Consider the following 24,570-nt stretch of genomic DNA (forward strand, 5'->3'; position numbering starts at 1 on the left):
ACACAGAGACAACAAACACAGAGTGGACCAACAGCAACTCGCTCAGACACAGACACTTCTTATACCTATTAGATGAGGAGATGGGCAGACATCAAAGCAGAAGTACATACAACAACATAAAGAGCAATACAGCATCACCAGAACCTAGCTCTCCTCCAACAGCAAGATCTGAACTTTACAAGGTGGAAGAAGCAGAAGAAAGCAACCTTAAGAATAGCATCATGAAGATTCTAGAGGCCTTTCAAGAAAAAAATCAAAAGTGAAATTGAGGAAAAGATAAACAAAAAAAGTGGAGGAATTCAATAAAGAAAATGAGAAAAAGTCAAACAAAAAATGGGAAGAACTCTATAAAAAAAACTAGAGGAAAAGACAAATAAAGCAGAAGAAAACAATAAATCCCTTAAAGAAAACCACCAAAAAAGCAATGAAACAGGTGAGGGAAACAGTCCAAGACCTGAAAAGGGAAATAGAAACAATGAAGAAGACACAAACAGAAGAAATGCTGGAAATAGAAAATCTGAGTAAACGAACAGGAAACACAGATGCAAGCATAACCAACAGAATACAAGAGATGAAAGAGATGATCTCTGGTGTAGAGGATACAAGAGAGGAAATGGATTCATCAGTCAAAGAAAATACCAATGCCAAAAAAATTATAACACAAAATGTCCAAGAAATCTGGGACACCATGAAAAAAACCAAACCTAAGAATAATAGGGATAGAGGAAGGAGAAGAATACCAACTCAAAGGCACAGAAAATATATTCAACAAGATCATAGAAGAAAACTTACCCAACTTAAAGAAGGAAATGCCTATGAAGATACAAGAAGCCTATAGAACACCAAACAGACTAGACTCTCCAAAAAAGTCCCCTTGCCACATAATAATTAAACAACTAAATGTACAGAATAAAGAAAGAATATTAAGAGCAGCAAAGGAAAAAGGCCAAGTGACTTATAAAGGCAAACCTATCAGAATAACACCCAATTTCTCAATGGAGACTTTGAAAGCCAGAAGGACCTGGACAGATGCAATGCAGATGCTAAGAGACCATAGACACCAGCCTAGACTAATATACCCAGAAAAACTTTCAATCATCATAGACAGAGTGAACAAGACATTCCAAGACAAAGCCAGATTTAAACAATACTTATCTACAAACCCAGCCTTACAGAAAGCACTAGAAGGAAAATTCCAGCCTAAGGAAGTCAGATACACCCACAAAAACACAGGCAATAGATAAAACCACAGCAGTAAACCCCAAAGAAGAGAAGTACACACACACTACCACCAAAAAATAACAGGAATGAGCAATCACTGGTCATTAATATCCCTTAATATCAATGGACTTAATTCAGCTATAAAAAGACACAGGCTAACAGAATGGATATGAAAGCAGGACCCATCTTTCTGCTGCATACAAGAAACACACCTCAGATTCAAAGATAGACACTACTTAAGAATAAAAGGCTGGGAAGAGTCTTTCCAATCAAATGGTCTTAAGAAGCAAGTGAGTGTAGCCATCCTAACATCCAGCAAAATAGACTTCAAACTAAAATCAACCAAAAGACATCAAGAAGGGCATTACATACTCATCACAGGAAAGATCCACCAAGATGAAGTTTTGATTCTGAACATTTATGCCCCAAACACAAGGGCACCCACATATGTAAAAGAAACATTACTAAAGCTTAAACCACATATAAAACCCCACACATTAATAGTGGGAGACTTCAACATCCCACTCTCACACTGGACAGATCTGTCAAATCACAACTTAACAGAGAAATAAAGGACTTAACTGATGTTATGACTCAAATGGACTTAATAGATATCTACAGAACATTCTATCCTAACAAAAAAGAATATACCATCTTCTCAACACCCCATGGAACCTTCTCTAAAATTGACCACATACTTGGCCACAAAGCAAATCTTAACAGATACAAAACAATTGGAATAACCTCCTGTGTTCTATCAGACCACCATGGTTTTAAATTAGATTTCAACAACAACAAAAACTACAGAAAGCCTACAATCTCATGGAAACTGAATAATGCTCAACTGAATCACCAATGGGTTAAGAAAGAAATAAAGAAATTAAAGACTTCCTAGAGATCAATAAAAATGAATATACCACATACCCAAACTTATGGGACACTATGAAAGCAGTGCTAAGAGGAAAATTCATAGCACTAAATGTCCACATAAAGAAGTTGGAGAACTCTCATACTAGTGACTTAACAGCACACCTGAAAGCTCTAGAACAAGAAGAAGCAAAGTCACCCAGGAGGAATAGACACCAGGATATAATCAAATTGAGAGCTGAAATCAATAAAATAGAAACAAAGAGAACAATACAAAGAATTAATGAAACAAAGAGTTGGTTCTTTGAGAAAATCAACAAGATAGACAAGCCCTTACCCAAACTAACCAAAAGGCAGACAGAGAGCATCCAAATTAGCAAAATCTGAAATGAAAAGGGAGACATAACAACTAACACTGAGGAAATCCAGAAAATCATCAGGTCACACTTCAAAAACCTCTACTCCACAAAACTAGAAAATGTAAAAGAAATGGATAATTTTCTGGATAGGTACCACATACCTAAGTTAAATCAAGACCAGATAAACTATTTAAATAGACCAATAACCCCTAAGGAAATAGAATCAGTCATTAAATGTCTCCCAACCAAAAAAATCCCAGGACCAGATGGTTTCAGTGCAGAATTCTACCAGATCTTCAAAGAAGAGTTAATACCAATACTCTTTAAGTTGTTCCACACAATAGAAACAGAAGGAACATTACCAAACTCCTTCTATGAGGCTACAATACCCTTGATTCCCAAGCCAAACAAAGATGCAACAAAGAAAGAAAACTACAGACCAATCTCCCCCATGAACATTGATGCAAAAAATACTCAATAAAATACTGACAAACAGACTCCAAGAACACATCAAAACAATTATCCACCATGATCAAGTAGGCTTCATCCCAGGGATGCAAGGGTGGTTCAACATATGAAAGTCTGTCAATGTAATACATCATATAAACAATCTGAAAGAAAAAAAACCACATGATCATCTCACTAGATGCTGAAAGGGCATTTGACAAAATCCAACACCCCTTCATGATAAAGGTCTTGGAGAGACCAGGGATACAGGGAACATACCTAAATATAATAAAGGCAATTTACAGCAAGCCAACAGCCAACATCAAAGTAAATGGAGAGAAACTCAAAGCAACTCCACTAAAATCAGGAACAAGGCAAGGCTGTCTGCTCTCCCCATACTTATTCAATATACTACTTGAAGTTCTAGCCAGAGCAATAAGACAACATAAGGCGATCAAGGGGATACAAATTGGAGAGGAAGAAGTCAAGCTTTTGCTATTTGCAGATGACATGATAGTATACATGAGTAACCCCAAAAATTCGACCAAGGAACTGATACGGCTTATGAACACCTTCCGCTACATAGCAGGATACAGGATTAACTAAAAAAAAATCAGTAGCCCTCCTATATACAATTGACAAACAGGCTGAGAAAGAAATCAGAGATACATAACCCTTTACAATAGCCATAAATTATATAAAATACTTTGGGGTAACTCTAACTAAGCAAATGAAGGACCTGAATGACAAGAACGTTTAAGTCCCTGAAAAAACAAATTGAAGATGTCAGAAAATGGAAAGATCTCCCATGCTCATGGATAGGCAGGATTAACATAGTAAAAAATGGCAATCTTACCAAAAGCAATCTACAGATTCAATGCAATCCCCATCAAAATACCAACAGAATTCTTCATAGACCTGGAAAGAACAATACTCAACTTCATATGGAAAAACAAAAAAAAAAAAAAAAACCAGGATAGCCAAAAGAATCCTGTACAATAAAACAACCTCTGGAGGCATCACAATCTCTGACTTCAAGCTCTACTATAGAGCTACAGTAATAAAAACAGCTTGGTACTGGCATAAAAACTGGCATGTGGACCAATGGAATCGAATTGAAGACCCTGACAATCTGCACACCTATGAACATATAATCTTTGGCAAAGAAGCCAAAACTGTACAATGGGGGGAAAAGCATCTTCAACAAATGGTGCTGGCATAACTGGATGTTAACATGTAAAAGGCTACAAATAGATCCATATCTGTCACCATGCACAAAACTTAAGTCCAAGTGGATCAAAGACCTCAACATAAATCCAGTTACTCTGAACCTGATAGTAGAGAAAGTAGGAAGTAGTCTTGAACGCATTGACACCAGAGATCACTTCCTAAATGTAACACCAGTAGCACAGACACTGAGAGAAACAACGGGAAAAGATCTTCACCAACCCCACATCTGACAGAGGGCTGATATCCAGAATATATAAAGAACTCAAGAAATTAGACATCAAAATGCCCAACAGTCCAATTAAGAAACGGGCTATAGAGCTAAACAGAGAATTCTCAACAGAGGAAACTCAAATGGCTGAAAGACATTTAAGGAATTGCTCAATATCCCTAATCATCAGGGAAATGCAAATCAAAATGACTCTGAGATACCACCTTACACCCGTCAGAATGGCTAAGATAAAAAACACTGAAGACAGCTTATGCTAGAAAGGATGTGGAGCAAGGGGAACTCTCCTCCACTGTTGGTGGGAATGCAAGCTTGTACAGCCACTTTGGAAATCAATATGGTGCTTTCTTCGAAAATTGGGAATCAATCTCCCCCAAGACCCAGCTATACCACTCTTGGGCATATACCTAAGGAATGCTCAATCATACCACAAGGGCACATGCTCAGCTATGTTCATGGCAGCATTGTTTGTAATAGCCAGAACCTGGAAACAACCTAGATGTCCTTCAACTGAAGAATGGATAAATAAAATATGGTACATATACACAATAGAGTACTACTCAGCAAAGAAAAACAATGACATCATGAGGTTTGCAGGCAAATGGATGGATCTAGAAAAAATCATCCTGAGTGAGGTAACCCAGACTCAGAAAGACAAACATGATACGTACTCACTCATAGGTGGATACTAGATGTAAAACAAAGGATGACTAAACTGCTACTCACAACTCCAGGGAGGCTACCTAGTAAAGAGGACCCTAAGAAAGACACAGGGATTGCCCAACGACAGAGAAATGGACGAGATCTACATGAGCAAACTGGAAGTGGGGGGTGGGGGTGGGTAATGAAGGGCAAGTGTCAGGGGAAAGAGAGCTTAGGGGAGTGGGAGATCCCAGCTGGATCAAGAACAGAGAGGAAGAACAAGGAAAGAAAGACCATGATAAATGAAGACCCCATGGGAATAGGAAGAAGCAAAGTGCTAGAGAGGTCCCCAGAAATCCACAAAGATACCTCCATAATAGACTACTGGCAATGGTCAAGAGAAAGCCCGAGCTGACCTACTCTGGTGATCAGATGGCTGAACACTCTGTCATGATAGAATTCTCATCCAGTGACTGATGGAAGTGGATGGAGAGATCCATGGCCAGGCCCCAGGTGGAGCTCCAGGAGTTCAGTCGGAGAGAGGAGGGATTGTATGAGCAAGAAATGTTGAGACCATGATTGGAAAAAGCACAGGAACAAATATCCAAACTAGTGGAAACATATGAACTATGAACCAATAGCTGAGGAGCCCCCATAGAACTGGATCAGGCCCTCTGTATAAATGAGACAGTCGATTAGCTTGAACTGTTTGGGAGGCCCCCAGGCAGTGGGACCGGGACCTGTCCTTAGTGCATGAGCTGGCTTTTTGGAGCCTGGGGCTTATGCTAGGACACTTTGCTCAGCCTGGGTGAAGGGAGAAGGGGACTGGACCTGCCTCGACTGAATCTACCAGGCTGAGCTGAATCCCCAGGGGAGTCCTTGCCCTGGAGGAGCTAGGAATGGGGAGTGGATTGGGGGAAGAGTGGAGGGGCAGGAGGAGGGAGGACAGGGGAATCCGTGGCTGATATGTAAAATTAAATTATAAAATTTAAAAAAAAAAGAAAAAGAAAAAGAAAAGAAATTGAAACAGGCTTTATAACCATGTGCTCCAGAGACTAGGGATTTGTATTAGAGCACACCAAAGACTACTCACACATATTCTCTCAGGATGAATATCTTTAATCTGGAAAATAACAGTCCTGTTAGGCAGGGCCACACCATTTTATCCAGATCTTCTATTTTAGTTGAACTAAAGTAACTACAGTAATTTGGTTTCGTGAAAGTTCAGATCTTTAGATTTTTGATTGCCTGGTCTGTGGGAAGCAGGAAACTTATTTGTCATCTAACACTGATTACTTCAGTCCTCATTGCTAATGTCATCTACTGTCATAGTAAGAAAGCTTTCATTCTTTTTCTTGACCATTCATTTCTGTGCTGTGACTACATTTGATTAAAGTTGGTCAGTGAACTCAACTTTTGCATAGGTCCCTCTTCATTTGTAAGTTCCCAATAAAAGTCAGAGAGATTGGAGGACACTCACTCACTGGTCTATATTTCCTACATACTCACCAGTCAAGGCCCAGACTAGAAGGAGTGGCAGGACTGTCTTCCCAGCCCTGGGCAGCAGAGTCAGTGTTAAATAATCAAAGCAATTCTAAATTACATAGTGTGAAGAAAGTCTGAGCTACAGAAGAAACTCTGAATAGAAATAAATAACCAACCAAATCTGAGAAAAATGGAAAGAAATTCTTAATGACTGGGAAATACATAGAATAAAACAAATAAGAGATTAGAGCAATGATGCATTTAATGAAAATCAAATTCAAAAGTGAAACTAACAATTGACTTTTTAAAAAAGATAAGTATAGTTGAAAAACACATAGCTATCCTAACTTTGAAAGAGAGCAGGCCATTCTCTGGTAGAGGACTGGCATTAATAAAATACTGTTTGACCTTGTCCCTATGTAACCTGACACACACAGCTATAGCCAATGAATGTGTCTCAACTCTGAGCTAACTTAAATGTGCTGAAAAAGATTGAATAAATCTGCAAAGGAGAGCCCCATAGTTGGAAATCCAGTATTCATTGGCTCAAGCTAACTTTCCCAAATTATACATCCATCAATCTGGTCTGCCTTTATTCACATGACATGAATTAATACATGATGGGAAGTTACAAAATAACTAACCCTGTCATAATCAGGTCATATTTCATAATGGTAACTCCAGCAGCTGATTGCCTATCCTATTTCCTGCTGCAGTGTACCCAAGAAATTATTCCTCCTATTCTGATCTGAATCTTTTACCTGTTACTGCAATGGACAGTTGACTACATGACTCAAATGCATAATTTAAAGCTTAGTGGTAGTACAGCCCTTTAATTTAAGAGTTTAGTTTGTTTAATCAAGAGGACAATACGGTCATTGCCCTGGGAAGCAACACACTGGGATCAGGGTCACCTGAGTCAACATAAGAAAGATTGTCTTGGAAACATTTTCTTAATGGCTGGAGGTACAGATGTTCTAGAATTAATATCTCTTCCCAGGAAGAAATCACTACATATGCTTAAATGATTAATAAACAAAAATCTCTTTAGCAACAGTGTGCATCAAGCTCTGGCTAATGCTAAAAGAGAAATCAGCCTAGAACAGATTTTGCATTACATATATGATATCATCCTCAAGTCTTTTTTAGGATCAGACCCCAAGTTATAATCTGAACAATTTGAATACGGACAGGAGACTGCAATAGTAGCCACTTAGGCGGATGAAGATTTACAGAGAAAAATTTCTTTTAGATCAAATATTATGATCTACAGTTAAAATATGTATTGATACATTTAAAAGATGTATTATTGCCTTTAATTCTCACTCATACAAGGGCAGAGAACACAAATACAAAAACATCAAGGAAAAGTCACCTATCAGTACTGTGAATGCTGTTCTTAGATGAACAGTCCTGCTGGGCTATTCTAACCTCAGAATAAAGCTGCTTTTTACCTCTGAGCATGTTGTCTCAGAGAAAAGTCACAGCTGCTTCGATGCAAGACCAGAAGGAGTTCATTTTACTCAGCCTTCCTGCTGTCTGCCTCAGGGGTGTTGCATCACTGTAGAGAATTCCATATTTTTTAACTTTTTAAATTTATGAATATTATTTGTTTGCCTGCAAGTGTCTGTGTGTAGTGCCTGCAGTGGCCAGAAGAGGGTATCAGATCCCTTGCAATTGGTGTTACAGGAGATGGTTAGCTACCAGGTGGTTTTGGGGAATGGAACATGTAACACCAAGCAATGCTCTTAACTTCTAAGTTATCTCTCTAGCTGCTTTTTAATTTAAAATTTATTTCATATTTTAATTAAAATGTATTACATCACTTTCTCCCTTCCTTGTGTTTTCTCCATTCCACCCCAAATTTTCCCTTCCAATTTCCAAGTATGTGTGATTAAGTATGCACATATATATGAATGAAACCTGCCGAGTCCATTCCTTTTGGTTGTGTGTATATGGTTTCAGAGCTGAAGACAAAGCATTGGATAAACAATTGGGGCGCTCATCCCTTCCTGACGCTAATTCTCTCACCTTCAGGAGCATCAGGAGTCTGACCCCAAAGAGACCTAGGATGTGTTAGTCAGGAAACATTATCAAGAATAGAAAACCTGGTGTGTCAATACCTCAGCTGACACTTGCTGGAGCTATGGCCCTGAAGTTATGGAGCTGCAGGGAAGACCCTGTCCCGAACCAGTCAGTCTTCCTTGGTCCTGTGGGCCTCACACCATACCCAACTGACCATGTTTACCTTGGATGACTTTGAAAGCTTGAAATCTCTGCCTCCACTTTCTAAATACTATGATTACAGGTCTGTGCCACCATGCCTCACCTAGGCGGCTTCAACTTCATTTAGTGAGGCATTAGATGGCAGGATGGGTAAGATGAGCAGTTATACTTAAACATATTGAAAACCAAATATCTCTGTGAGCCTGGATTTCATCATCTGTAGAATAAGGGCAGAACAAAGAAAAAGTATTACTCATAGTTGGAAGACAGGGGACTTTAAGGAAAGAGGGCTGCATTTGATGGAATCTTCTGTTACTGGAGTTAGAGCCAGAGCCTGTGCCCTGGTTAACCTAACCAGCCAAGCTCACCCACTCGTCCTTATTAAGCCATTTAAATGAACCAAGTGTGTGGTGGTATTGTGTTCCCCAAAATATTGTGCACCCTAATAAACTTATCTGGGGTCAGAGACAGAACAGCCACTAGATACAAAGGCTAGAAAATGGTGGCACTCACACCTTTAATCCTAGCATTTCAGAGGTAGAAATCCCTCTGGATCTCTGTGAGTTCAAGGCCACATTGGAAACAGCCAGGCATGGGGACACATGACTTTAATCCCAGAAAGCGAGCCTTTAATCTCAGGGAGTGATGGTAGAAAGGAAAGATATATAAGGCGTGAAGGCCAGAAACAAGAAGCGTTTGGCTGGTTAAGTTTTCAGGCTTCTAGCAACAGTTCAGCTGAGACTCATTCTGGATGAGGACTGAGAAGCTTCCAATCTGAGGAAACAAGACCAGCTGAGAAGTTGGCCAGGTGAGGTTAGCTGTGGCTTGTTCTGCTTCTCTGACCTTCCAGCATTCACCCCAATAAATGGCCTCAGGTTTGATTTTATTTATAAGACCGTCTAAGATTCCTGCTACACAGGTGGTCCAGTTGTGACATGCCCACCTACAATGCAGGCACTCTGGAAGCAAGGTGGGCAGATCTCTCTGATGTCCTAGGGCAGCTTAATCTATAGAGTGGGTCTCAGGCCAGCCAGGGGGCTATAGTAAGACTATTATTTAAAACAAAAAAAAAAAAGAAGGGAAAAAGTGAAGGATTGAAAAGGGAAAAAAAAACCACATTAATGAACACTAAAAACATGATATTTATTCAGTTTTACTAATTTTGTACAGTGATAAAATATAAGGTAACTAATCCATCCTTGAGGTTTAGATAGAAGGCAAAAGATAAACAAAAATAATAATTGAATAAAGCCATATAATGAAATTTTCCCATCTCTAGTTCTCAGCTACTGTCTCTCCTGCAAGGTGGTCAGATAAAGAGTAAATGTTTCCTCAGTAGAGATATTCTCATTCTGAAGACTCGGTCTTTTCCCACAATGAGATTCCCAGGGAAATTAGAATTTCATGGGGTCCACTGTTTTGCTAATTGTTAGCCAAAGCAAGAGATTAAATGTCTCTTTAGAATATGCTTATTCATGCCATGGAGGCAGGTTACAGGGATGTCAGGGTGGAAACTGGGGAGCTTTAAGGTCCAAATGGTAATGTAAAGTGGGGGGTTGCAGGGTATTGTCACTGACAGGTACATGTAGTTGCCCCCCAAAAAGGAGAGAATGAACAATCTGGAGGTGGTTAACCTACCACAGATAAGTGGATATAGAGAGCATAGTAGAAGCCAGCTTGTCCTCAGGTACACCCCAAGCATTGCACTCTGAGTATTTGATCTTTTGGCTTTTACACCTAAAGCTCCCTCCCTAACAATTCCCCCATACTCCACAGCTTATTGTAAATGCCTGTTTAAGTCTAAGGATCTCTTGACTACCTGGATATCATCAGAGGTCAACACCATTCAGAGCTCCTAACTCAAAGTTTTACAGGTATCAAAGAAGCAGAATACCATCCCATTCAGACAAGTCAGTCTTCATGCCTGCAAGTTCCTTTTCTCTCCTTACAGGAGGCATAAACTCCAGCAAGGTTATACCAGATGTGCCCTTGTGGGCTCTCATTGCTGCCTATTTATCACATTTAAGATAATTTCAGTCGTGTGGTTTTGGTCAAGTGGCCAGCCACTTTTTAAAGATGTGTATTGTCAGTTTCTTGATCATTTTTGTACTCTTCCCTCATTTTGTGCAGATTTGGGATTGGAAACTTATTTAAGCATGATGTCTAAGTGAGTTAATGGTGCTATCAATCTTGTATTTCTTCTGGATCATAAGGGCTGAGGAAAAGATGAACTCAGTATCATCCATTCACACTTTACTGCTGTAATGAAATGTTCATGTGGCTGAATAGATGGCTCAACACCTATGAGCATTGGCTGCTCATTCACAGGGCCTGACTTTGATTCCCAGCACCAAAGAGACAGCTCACAACTGTTTGTAACTACAGGCATGGGGGATCACTCTCTTGTGACTTCCACTGGTACCCGGCATGCAATCGATGTACTCACTGGTAAAACTTTCATACCTAAATTAAATTTCATTCTTTTTTAAAATAACATATACACGAAGAAAACATTTTTTTTTTTAAAATATGGAACAAAATATATATCTGTCTTTTCACCATTTACATGCTTAGGAGGCCAGAAGAATGTATCAGATCTCCTGGATCTGGAAATACAAGTAGTTCTGAGCCATCTGATGTAGGTGCTAGGACCAAACTTGGGTATCTAAGAGGAACAGTACTACTGAGCAAACTCTCCAGCTCCCAATATGTCATTATAATGCCAAAGATGAAGATACCCCATTACTCCTGTCTCCTATCACTTGATGATGAAAGTCCCTGCTAGATGGTTGTCAAAGGATTCAATGGCTTTCTATACCTCTATGAATAGACTCACAACATTGCTTCATATTTTCATTGTTAACACAATTCTCTTAATGTGAGTAAAGATAACAAAAGGTTTGGTTGAAACCAATCAGAGTCCAGTCAGGTTATATTAGGGTAAGTTTCATAGTTTGAGTTTTTTTTTTTTTTGAATTTTTTAGAGAAAGGCTATCTCTACATATCCATGGCTGTCCTGTAACTCACTATGCAGACCAAGCTGACCTCAAACTAAGAGTGGCTTGCCACTATCCCAAGTGCTGATTACAGGCATGCAACTCTAAGCCCAGCTGAGATTTGTTTTTAAAATGACCTATCTTTGAATCAGATAATTAAATAATAAGATTTAAAAAGAAACCATCAATGTTTTGATGAAAAGTAATACTTCTAGAAATTATATAATAATAATTTAAACTGGAAAATCATTTCATAAGTTCTCAATAATTTTTTTTTAAAATTTCATCCATTTAAAAATGTTTGAACTATGTTTGTATGTATATGCCTTTGCCATGATGTTCATGTGGCAGTGAGAGAACAACTTATAGGTGTCTATTATATAGTATCTACTTATCCTATGTGAGTTCTAGAGATGAAAGCCAGGGAATCATTTGGCTGCAAGTGACCTCAATAGCACTAATTTGGATTTTAAAATTATTTATGTATGCATTGGCATGTGAGTGTGCATATGCCGCAACACAAGTGTAGAAATAAGAATAAAAATTGTAGGAGTAATATAGGTTTCCTAGAGATTGAACTCAGGACATCAGGCTTAGCAGCAATTATCTTTACTCATGAAGACTATTCTCTGGTATTCATTTGTGGTTCTGAAAAAGTGTTATGAACAAGTGTTTGGTCCTCAGAATAAACTAGCACATTCCACACACAAAAAAAAGGAAAAACAAAAGAGATAGCAGTATATTATTTTCATTTGCAAATAGGATTATTCAATTTCTCCTGTTTTCCATTATCCTTTGATGGAAATATGCTTACAATCTGAAAAGACAATATTTTACTGATATAATGTTTTAACTAATCTTATTTGAGCACCACTGAGTCAGCTTTGTTGGAAATGTCTATGTTTTATAAGGATGTGACCTCATCTTGATCGCCATATGAAGATGGACAAAAGTAGACCCCACAAAATTGTCTTCTGGTCTCCACATTATCTGTCATGGCCTAAAAACCCATAGCCATATTACACACATACACAACAAATTTTTTAAAATAAATCTCACTGCCATTACATTATCTGGCATCCCTGGATAATTTCCTTAGAAGGCAATAGTTCAAGATGATATGCCAAATGGATAACTGATGAGGACATGAAGATGAATGGAACTCCAAATAACATATACATATCCATAGCACAGCAAAGTATATTGTGAAATATACAGTTGATTGCGGATTATCCTACCTTATTACATCTCTTCCAGATAGATTAGAATGTTTCTTTGGATACACATGAGGTGTTTAATGTTATTTTTATACTTTATATTAAGCATTTTAACATTAATATTATTAAAAAGTTTTGACAAAACAGCAAATGTTGGGAATACATTATCTACCCTTAGACTTGTACTCAGAAGATTGACACATGAGTATCATGACTTCAAATATATCCCTAATTACTGACATCTAAGCCATGCTGGATAACAAACATTTCAAGGTAATTTGGAAAAATATAAAAAATAAAAACAGGAACAAAAATCCACCACCCTTTGACACCCTTACTTGAAAAGTATAATCACACACTGCCTAATATTTAAATAAAAATGGACCACTTAGATGATGGCCATCCCATTCTATACAATACAGCAGAAAATATCTCTACATGAAAGCACAATAGAAGATGAGCAAAAGCCACAGAAAAAATAGAAGAACCACAAAAGAAACTTCACTAAATGGATTTGCAACACATATAACACACTTTAATATCTACCTCAAAGGTTGCAAAATAGAAGCCACAATGTGATCTTCACATCATTTTTTAGTGAACTTGGTTAATAATTTACTTACCTCAAAATTCCAATGAAAAATAGATGAAACAAATTTTTTTTGAAACTGAAGACAACTGTGATGTCTAAACTCTGCCAATTTGTTTACATGATTAGGATTTTTCTTTTATAAGTTGATTCCTATATCCTGATATCAAATTTTTTTTTAAAAGGCTTTAAAATATTTACAGGGCTAGAGACATGGCCAAGTCCTTAATACAAGTTCATTCCCAGAACCAGGTCAGGTTTTTGACAACTTCCAAGAATTCCTGCTACAAGAAGCTCCAAGGGTCTAACCTTCTTGGGAACCAGAATGCACATGCACATACCCACACAAAGACACAAAGACACTGACATGGCATAATTAAAATTAAAACAAATCTTTAAACTAATTTTCACTCATGAATAGTTTTCTCTTGTAATTCCTGTAACACAGGTATTAAGACATCTAAAAGCTTACAGAGTTTTTCTCCATTATGAATTGATTCATATAACAAAAATCAAGCATGTAGGCTTGAAGTCAGTGAAATCAATCATTTTCAGTCTGTGGTATCATTTGAGAAGATTTAGGAAATGCTGCCCTGCTGGAAGAAATATGTCACTAGGGGTTGGCCTGAGAGTTTACATCTGCACACCATTTTCAACTTATACTTTCTGCTTCATGCTGCAGGTTAAGGATGTGAATTCTTAGCTTTCTACTTCAGCTGCCATGTCTGACACTTGTTTACATGCCACTTTCATGGTGATCCTGTATTGCTCTGGAACCAAGGGCCAAATTAAACCCTTTCATAAGTACACTTAGACATGATGTTTTATCACAGCAATAGAAAAGGTGCTAATACACATCCATGAAGTTTTACATCTGGATTCATTATCTCATGTAATTGAAGAGAAGAATAAAATCTAAAAGGGTTACCTTAAATTCATAGGCCTTTTGAACATGTGACTTTGCAGGTTTAAACAAAATAAAGAGGAACATCATAATGCTTAAACAGATTGTTGACACTCATCAGATTTTTCTCTCCAGAATAATCTTGTGTAACTGAATATAAGTGTTGGCTAAAGATCTTACCAAATCACTTATAGTTTTCTTTCAGTATGAGGTTTTTCAGATCTTCAAGTCTAATTTTATATTCAAAGGCTTTAATAGACCAATTATAAACTAAAAGTTTTACTCTTGTAATAAAGACTACCGTGACTTGCAAAAATTTACATTTAGAGGATTTCTCTGCAGTATGATTTCTTAGATTACTAATACATGCAAAGGCTTTACCACATTGATTACATTCACAGGGTTTCTCTCCCATATGTAGCATGAATCTTAAAGGTCTTGCCAATTCCACAGCTGATCCTGTTTCCTCAGACTGGAAGCTTCTGTGTCCTCATCTAAAATGGATCTCAGCTGAACTGTGCTGCTCAAAACCTAAAAGCTTAACCAGTCAAATGCTTCTAGTTTCTGATCTTCATGCCTTATATATCTTTCTGCTTTCTGCCATCATTCCCTGGGATTGAAGGCTCATTTCTTGGGATTAAAGGCATATGTCACCATGCCTGGCTGTTTCCAATGTGGCCTTGAACTCACAAAGATCCAGATGGATTTCTGCCTCTGGAATGCTAGGATTAAAGGCGTGTGCTACCACTGCCTATCCTCTATGTTTAATATTGTGGCTGTTCTGTGCTGTGACCCCAGATAAGTTTATTAGGGTGAACAATATTTTGGGGAACACAATACCACCACACCCATATGTATTGTTTTATGCCTTTGAAGATGACTGTGTTGTGCAAAGGTCTTACCACATCGATTACATTGATAGGGTTTCTCTCCAGTATTTTCTTTCATGCCTTTGAAGATGACTGTTTTGTGCAAAGGCTTTATCACATTGATTACATTCATAGGGCTTCTCTCCAGTATGCGTAATTTTATGCATTTGAAGAGCACTGTGTTGCTCAAAGGTTTTACCACACTGATTACATTCATAGGGTTTCTCTCCAGTATGTCTTTTTTTATGTATTTGGAGATTACTTTGTTGTGCAAAAGCTTTATCACATTGATTACATTCATAGGGTTTCTCTCCAGTATGTGTTCTTTTATGCCTTTGAAGATGATTGGGTTGTGCAAAGGTTTTACCACACTGATTACATTCATAGGGTTTCTCTCCAGTATGTCTTCTTTTATGTATTTGAAGATTACTTTGTTGTGCAAAGGCTTTACCACATTGGTTACATTCATAGGGTTTCTCTCCAGTATGTGTTCTTTTATGCATTTGAAGACTACTGTGTTGTGCAAAGGCTTTACCACATTGATTACATCCATAGGGTTTCTCTCCAGTATGTGTTATTTTATGCCTTTGAAGATGACTATGTTGTGCAAAGGCTTTACCACATTGATTACATACATAGGGTTTCTCTCCAGTATGTCTTCTTTTATGTATTTGGAGATTACTATGACAAGCAAAGGCTTTATCACATTGATTACATTCATAGGGTTTCTCTCCAGTATGTGTTCTTTTATGCATTTGAAGAGCACTGTGTTGTGCAAAGGCTTTACTGCATTGATTACACTCATAGGGTTTCTCTCCAGTATGTGTTATTTTATGCATTTGAAGACTACTATGTTGTGCAAAGGCTTTACCACACTGATTGCATTCATAGGGTTTCTCTCCAGTATGTCTTCTTTTATGTATTCGGAGACTACTTTGACATACAAAGCCTTTACCACATTGATTACATTCATAGGGTTTCTTTTCCATATGTCTTCTTTCATGTATTTGGAGATTACTATGACATGCAAAGGCTTTACCACATTGGTTACATTCATAAGGTTTCTCTCCAGTATGTGTTCTTTCATGCATTTGAAGATGACTGTGACGTGCAAATGCTTTACTGCACTGATTACATTCATAGGGTTTCTCTCCAGTATGTGTTATTCTAATCATTTGAAGACTGTGTTGTGCAAAGACTTTACCACATTGATTATATTCATAGGTTTTCTGTCCGGTATGTGTTATTTTATGCTTTTGAAAATGACTGTGTGGTGAAAAGCCTTTATCACATTGATTACATTCATAGGGTTTCTCTCCAGTATGACTTCTTTCATACCTGCAAAGAAAATTGGCACATGTAAAAGCTTTACCACCTTCATAACACTGTTGAATCTTTATATTTGTATGAATTAATTTTACAATTTGGTCTAATTGTAAAGAGTAATCAGATCTTAAGCTTTTATCACTTTGTTTACAATCATGTTGTTCTCCTTCATTAAGGATTGTTCTGCATATCTGAAAATGCCTGTGATGGTAAGAGCCTTTATTACCTGGCTTACATTTATGGCATATTTTTTCTCTATGAGATTTTTCACATATTTGAAGAGAACTGGAAGAATTCAGACCTTTACCCCACTTATTCCATTGATAAATTTTCCTATACTGTGAGTCATACTATATTTGCAAAGTGAACCAGGACAAGCAGAAGTATTTACACATTTCTAGTACTCATAGGGCTTTTCTACTGTATAAGTTTGTTGATGTATTTCCTAGCTGGAAAACCAATTACTTGTAAACTTGAATCATATTCAATAAATCTACTCAACCTGGGGACTACTACATATCTTCTAATTTGTGGGACTCCACAGAGGTTTCCTAGTGAGATCTGATCTTGCTTTACTTAACCAGCAGGGCTGCATAAGGGGATAGTTGGACCACAGGTGTGGTTACCAGGTGTTTTGGAAGGGTCTGCACTTGGCTTGTACTTTGATGGCAAGGGGGAGGTCTTTTGCACTGCCTCTTGGCATTGTTATAAAAGCCCTTTTGAAAAGACAGAAGGGGCCAGTGGATTTTGATCCAGGTCCTCGTGAAGCTATTCTGTATCATCTCTGCTATCTTTCTAATATTTCTCATTTCTCTCTCCTCCTCTTAGGAACCCTTTAAAAGGTGGGAGCTGGGCCAGGCAGTGGTGGTGCATGCCTTTAATCCCAGCACTCGGGAGGCAGAGGCAGATGAATCTCTGTGAGTTCAGGGCCAGTCTGGTCTACAAAGTGAGTTCCAGGATAGGCTCCAAAAAGCTACACAGAGAAACCCTGTCTCAAAAAAAAAAAAAAAAAAAAAAAAAAGGTAGGAGCTGGCCTCCCACAGATGGTGCCCTGAACAGGAACAAAGGTTCAAGGACCCCCATACTAATTATTCTCAGATGGAGAGAGATACATTGCTTCTTTCTATATCCCTATGCTCATACGGCTTTCATCCAGGGTGACATATGATATACTTATTAAGGGAAGAATAATAAAAGGTTTCCACATTGCATTCACACAATTTAACTTTCTGTTCCTCATAGACATGGTATAAGATTTTTCCACAACAAGCCCCACCTTAATTCTTGACTCTAACTACCCATCTCACTAAACTTAGCAAAGTCAGAACAACTATATGAGTAACACTAGTTTTACTATGAACAATTTGCATATTAGAAGGTTTTGTACATACACTTATCAACTATTCAGTGAATATACTTTTGTAATATGAGTGGCATGAAACTAAATGGGTTGGCAATTCTACAGCATAGCTCCGATGGAGCTATAATTTAAATGGTGAGATCTGTTAAGGCATTGATTCCTTATCTTCCTTCTTAAAGAATGACTTACAAACACAATTCACTTACCTGCCATTGAGGTATATAGTTTTGTGAGAATTTAGTGATCATCAATGCACTTTAAGCTATGATTATTTACACTGTTGCTTTTCTTTAAAACTTCCAGATACATTAAAATATCTTCAGAGGCACATTTGTATCAACTTTCACATGAAAATTACCTTCCATGTCTTCGAGGACTTTGACAATGTTCTTCAATATTAAGATCTTCCCATCTGTAGCCTAAAATATAGTACCAGGAAATGTATATTATTAAAAATTGTGTAAAATTTAAGTTACTATTTTTAGTGATCCTTAGAAACATGCTTGATTTATTAACCTCATTTTTCCTCATTCTCAATTAAAATTACAGAAGAGCATCAATAACCAATAAACAGTTGTTCCCTTATTTTAATACATAAAGGAAAAATCATAATATTACCTATAGCAGTGAGGTTTATATAGGTCTCCAGCATCACATCTTTGTAAATATTCTTCTGAGAAAGATCCAGCAAAGCCCACTCTTCCTGAGTGAAGTCGACATGCACATCATTATAGGTCACTGCGTCCTAAAATATGCCATACATGTATACAACAAAAAGCATGATACTGACAACACTGTAAATGTATTCTTCGTTGACAATATAGTCATATAATTCTGGTGTTTCCCACACTTACTCTAGGACACAGACATTATAAAATAATCATCAATTCACTTTAGAAAGAAACTGAATAGGTTTACCTCCATCATTTATGAATGCTTTGAATGGGATATCACCTTGCAAGAGAAATGCCTATCAACAGACATAGAGAGACAAGCAAACAGATGAATAATACTGAGTACACATCAGAGAAATTGTATGAACAATTACTAACTATAAAAAAAAGATGAGCAGGCTGGGTAATTTGGCTCATGCCTTTAATCCCAGCACTCAGAAGATATACCTGCCTCTCATATACTCAGATATACCTGTCTCTGAGGTGAATGATAGCCTAGTCGATGCAATCAGTTCCAGGATGGCAAGAAGTAAACCTGTGTCTCCTGCAAAAATCAAACAAACAAACAAAAATGATAGAAGAACTCAAAGTTTTTTTGCTGAAGTTCTTACAAAGAGTTATGTATGAATTTACTCCAGTTCTGGTTCCAGAAACCTGAAGTGTTCCAGTTTAAACTGTAACTTTAATAATTCTTAATAAAAGGAACTGTACATTTAAACAGTTACAAATAGGTGAAAATATTAACCACAATCTATAGAAACAGCAAACATTTATAATATCAACAAGCTCCATAATTCTGATAATAGCCAATGTTACATTCAAAATAGCAAATGCCTCAAAACAATAGTTATGAGTTTGTCTGCCTTATAACATTTCCAGTTTTACCAAGGTGCTCACCTATGAGGATCACCCATGCTGTCCCAGGAATATTCCAAGACTCTAACAATTTCTGAACTCTCAGAAGGCAATGCAGGCCCCCCATGGGAAGCTCTATAAAGCAACTGGATACCAGCAAGTATTTGGAAGGCATTTGGGCTCAAAGAAGGGTCTGGAGAGTGGAAGGTCCTTAAAAAGGGTAGGTGGATGCTGGCCTCATTTTCCTTGCATCAGGTTCTCACCTATATGACCATGGCTAGCTGTTCCTGGACTGTTCCCAGCATCCTGCTACTCCTAACAGCTACAGCAGCAGCACTATGATCTCCACCTCTCTGGGTTTCATTATCAGCCCTGGTTGACTCCTTCCTGGCCCAGCTAAATTCAGGTCCTAGGGACCTTCCAGGGACTAGTCCCAGGGCCACAAGTGATCAGGCAAGGTGACACTCCATGAACACCTCCTTCAGCTCCATAGATATTAGAGATAGACAAGACAAGAGCTGGGTTGGGGCTACACAGCCTGTGAATTTGTGTACTGATACCTTCTTGCCTCCCTGAGCCAAGTCTGCCAATCACTTACTAAACATACCCTCTCCTTGAAGCAAACTCTTCTCCCCATAAGCACAGCAATTTCCAGATGCATTCCCAGGCAAGTCCCTCACAGACACACCCACAAAACATGCTCACAAACATTCCCCCCTCCCTGGAAATGCCCTTCCAGATATTCTTTTAGTCTTAGAGGACCTGGAAATTCTGTGGTGACCTCAATTTTGAGGAAAGAGGTAGAATGGGGAGTGCTTGGCAGCTAAACTGGGGAGCTGCTCTAAGATCAAGGCCAGTGGAGACAGCAGGGCAGCCCATCCACTGCAACCACAGGACCCTGGAAAAGGAGACTTGGACCTCTAGAATAGGAATGATACAGGAGCTGGGAGCCCAAAGCCACAGCTGGCAAGGTAGACAGACCCTAAGCCCTGAAAGAAGATTTCAGGTGAAGGAGAAAACAGTAGACATAATAACATAGACATACTAACATAGAAGGTTTGGGGAGGGGGGAATCTAATGAAACCCTCTCCCTAAACAGAGTACTACAGGAAACTAATGACTATTGAGAGAGGGAGAATTATTTTTCCCAGGGATAAGCCTCTTAGTTGGTTATCAAAAACAAAGTAGTCTGCCCTCAAATCATATAAATAGAAGAAATGAACTCAGCAGCTCATTCATATATATGTGTATACAATAATAATAACCAAAAAGAAACAACCAGTTTGAGACAGAGTAAGTGGGGGCATACAGCAGGCTTTCTTTTGGGCCACCATCCAGCTCCCAAATCATGACACAGAGACTTATTAGTAAGAAATGTTCAGTCTTAGCTTAGGCTCATTTCTTGCTAGCTCTTATAACTTTACCTGTTTCTCTTTATCTACATTTGCCTCAGGGCTTTTTACCTTTCTTTCTTTCCATATCCTATTTTCCTACTTCTGAGGTCTGGCTGGCTGGTAACTGCCTTGCTTCTGGTCCCAGGCATGTCCCCCTCTTTGTCCCTCATTCTCGATAGATTCTTTTTCCTTTATATTCTTTCTACCAGCCACCCCTGACTATCCCTCTTCTGCCTAGCTATTGAATGTTCAGCTTTTTAGACTAACCAAGGGCCATAAGCAGGCAAGGTGAAACAGCAACACATCTTTACATAATTAAACAAATACAGCATAAACAAATGTAACACACCTTCACATAGTTTAAGTAATTTTCCACAGCATAAACAAATGTAACACATCCTTACATTGTTAAAGCAGCACTCTACAACAGGGGCATGAATTGATTGAAAAGATGAAGGGGAAGGTAGTTGTTATGCATTTATATTTTAAATATTAATCATGGGGCATAGAGCTAAATAAAGAATTCAAAGAAAATGAAATAAAAATGGCTGGCAAACATTTAAAAGTGTTTAACATGCTTAGATACTGGGAAAATGCAAATTACAACTTCTCTCTGAGTTTATCTCATCAAAGTCAGAATGCCTAAAATAAAAAAAAGGGGGGGGGAAGTGCTGGCACTGATTTGCAGAAAAGAGAACTCCATTTCAGTGCTTGCAGGAATGCAAACTGGTGCAACCATTTAAAAAATCAGTACAAAGGTTCCTCAAAAGGTTAACTCTAGAATATGACCCAGCAGTACACTTCCATATATATATACATGAAAGTCTATATCCTATTCTGGAGACATATGCTAATCCATGTTCATTTTGATTATATTTACAATAGCCAGAAAATGAAAACACCCTAGATTTGCATCAACTGATAGATGAATAATGAAGATTATTATAGACATACAGAGTAATGTTATTCAGATATTGAGAAAAAATGAAACCAAGGAATTCACAACTAAACAGAAGAAGCTAGAAACAGTTATTTTGAATAAGCCAACTCAGACCAAAGAAGATAAACATCACACATTTTCTGTCACTGTGGAGATTGGTCTTAAATCTTCAGATATGTGTTTCAATTATAATATCCAGAGTTCATGAAATTAATAAAATGCCATGGGAATGGCTATAGAGAGAGGGGAGATAAAATGCACAGATACAAAGGGGAAAATAGACCAGTGAGGGTTAAACTGGAATGGGGTAGGGTAAGGAAGAGAGAAGGGAAAGAGATAAACAAAAGACCTTTGGAAAAAGATATGGAAATTTACTACACTTTAATATCACAAGCATATACTCACACAGAGAGAGACACAAACACACACATAGAAAGGAGAATAGAGAGAGGTACAGAATTAAAATGGAGGTACTCTGGAACAGAAAAACAAGGCTCCTACTGGACACCAGAGGGAAACAAATAAAAATTCTGTGCTGTGTATAAGTTACTTCTTTGGAGTTCTTGCAAATTAGGTCCCAAAAATTCCTCAAACATTACACTGTATTGCTATTGCTCTTGTTTATCCTCAAGAACTTGATAAGACCCTCCTGATGAAGATACCATATGCTTGAGTCACAGAACATGGCAAAGTCAAAGTAGTAAAGAAGCAGAAGCTTTATCCATACTTTCTTTCACAGTGATGGAAGGTGCTATGCAAGCTACTGGAGGAGACAAGTCATATCTAACTACAAACACTTCAAACTACAATAATGACTGACCTGGCAAACCTGCACACTGCTGCAATGGTATCACAAATATCATGTGAGTAAGCAACCACCTCCCAACTGTATTCAAGCCCCTCTCCACAGGATGAAAAAAATACCTGGCACCATTATCAGACTAAGAACTTAAGGATAGAGAGGTCATGGGCCTTATGGAAGAATGCGTTTTTATTATGCTGCCAGGTGGACATAGAATTAAACTGACTTAAAACAACATTATATCCATAGATCAATGGACCTCCTATCCCTCAACTTTAATGCTTCTAAATGAAGTAGATTGTGATTGACACAGTGTTACATATCTGGCCAAGGTGTAAAGAATAAGTGACTGGGAATGTTCAGTCTTAAAGCAACATATATAATTCAATCCCCTCCTAAGTCTGGGGAATTGCTGCGGAAGATATGGCAAGAAGAGCATAAAAGACAGAGGTATGATCTGTTCTCCCAAACCAAATTCCCTAAGGCTCATCCCTAGTGCTGCAACAGATCACCAGCTAAAGTCTCCCTTCCTCCTGTCTACATCTTCTGTGGATCCTCTCTAACCCTCCTTCTCCCAACTCTTTGCTGCAGCCCAGCCACCAACACCGGCAGGAATTCCCTGTGAACACACCAGCAGAGCAGGCCAATAAATCAGGTAACATAAAACTATCATACTCTGGAAAAATCCATACAGGAAACAAAAACCAAAGAACATAACACTCATGCAACTTAGATAAACCCAAAAACCAACACCTAGACCTATAATCATTCCAAACCCAGACACTTAGATGATAGCATATGAACATAGTCAATAACAGCCAGGGCAATATGTCTCCACTAGAACCCAGGTATATATGGATAATTGGCTGACCATGTTGTATGGAATAAACAATTAGGGAGCTCATCCCTGCCTGAGGCTTATTCTCTAAAATGGAGGAGAATTACACTTTTTAATCGTCAGGTATCTGACCCTGACTAGGCTGCCTTGGACAGGAAACAATCAAGAATAGAAAACTTAGGGTGGAAAATACCTTACCAGTTAAGAGCATGTTTTCCAGAAACTAGGGCTTTGTATTAGAGCACATTAACAACTTCTAAAACCTTTTCTCTCAGGCTGTACATCCAACACAGAAAAATAACAGTCCTGTTAGGTGGGGCCACAAAATTTTACCCAGATCTATTTGGGTTGAATTACTGTAACTATAGCAATTTGGTTTCATGATAAGATCAGTCCTTTATCCAGATTCTTGATTTCCCTGGCCTGTGGACCCCAAGAAATGGCTAATCAGGACATTTGTGGAACATCTAAAATTGACTACCTAATTCCACATTGTTAATCTCAACTACTGTTAAAGTAGGAAAGCTCTTAACCTCTGTCCTGTCTCTCCTTTTCTGCATTGTGACTCCACAAGCTTCAAAGTTGGTCAATGAACTCAATTCTTGCACAGTTCCCTCTTCATTTATATGTCCCTCTTCATTTATAAGCCAGAGAGATTGGAGGTCACTCATTAACTGGTCTATTTTTCCTTCCCACTGACCAGTCAAGGCCAAGACTGGAAGGAGTTGCAGGACTGTCTTCCTAGCACTAGGCAGCAAAGGCAGGATTAGATGTTTAAAGCAATTCTTAATTACATAGCACGAGGCAAGCCTAAGCTACAGGAGACATTGCTCTACACAGAAATCTATAATCAACATCACTTGAGAGGAAAGGAATGAAACTCATAAAGACCTAAAAACATTGGAGAACAGAAACAAATAAGATAAGTGCTGTAATGCACTTAAAGAAAATATTAAAAAATGATACCAATAAGTAATTTTTAAATGATAAAAATAATGTTCTTTTAAGATGAAAAAAAAATAGCTATATTGACTTTGAAAGTGTAGGCCCTTCCCTAGTAGAGGGAATGTCATTAATAAGAGATAGATTGATCCTGCCCATAT

At 38.1% G+C, this 24,570-nt stretch overlaps 1 protein-coding gene across 6 annotated transcripts in view; it reads right to left on the minus strand.

Moving 5' to 3' along the window:
* The window catches only part of LOC143272579 (uncharacterized), a 43,911-nt gene that overhangs the window by 9,802 nt on the left and 9,539 nt on the right, over positions 1-24,570 (minus strand). For 2 of the 6 annotated variants that reach the window (XM_076568387.1, XM_076568389.1), the window contains 5 exons: positions 19,111-19,182; positions 18,883-18,934; positions 18,583-18,709; positions 18,323-18,383; positions 9,826-16,616 (listed from right to left, as the gene is read on the minus strand). In XM_076568387.1, coding sequence (XP_076424502.1) covers positions 15,320-16,616; positions 18,323-18,383; positions 18,583-18,709; positions 18,883-18,891 — 1,494 coding nt within the window. In that variant the 5' untranslated portion in view covers positions 18,892-18,934; positions 19,111-19,182 and the 3' untranslated portion in view covers positions 9,826-15,319. Of the gene's footprint in view, positions 1-9,825; positions 16,617-18,322; positions 18,384-18,582; positions 19,183-24,570 lie in introns of those variants that run through there. The other 4 variants (XM_076568388.1, XM_076568391.1, XM_076568390.1 and 1 more) reach the window with 4 other exon arrangements.

This window comes from Peromyscus maniculatus, chromosome 3 (assembly GCF_049852395.1).
Source record: "Peromyscus maniculatus bairdii isolate BWxNUB_F1_BW_parent chromosome 3, HU_Pman_BW_mat_3.1, whole genome shotgun sequence".
Taxonomy (NCBI): domain Eukaryota; kingdom Metazoa; phylum Chordata; class Mammalia; order Rodentia; family Cricetidae; genus Peromyscus; species Peromyscus maniculatus.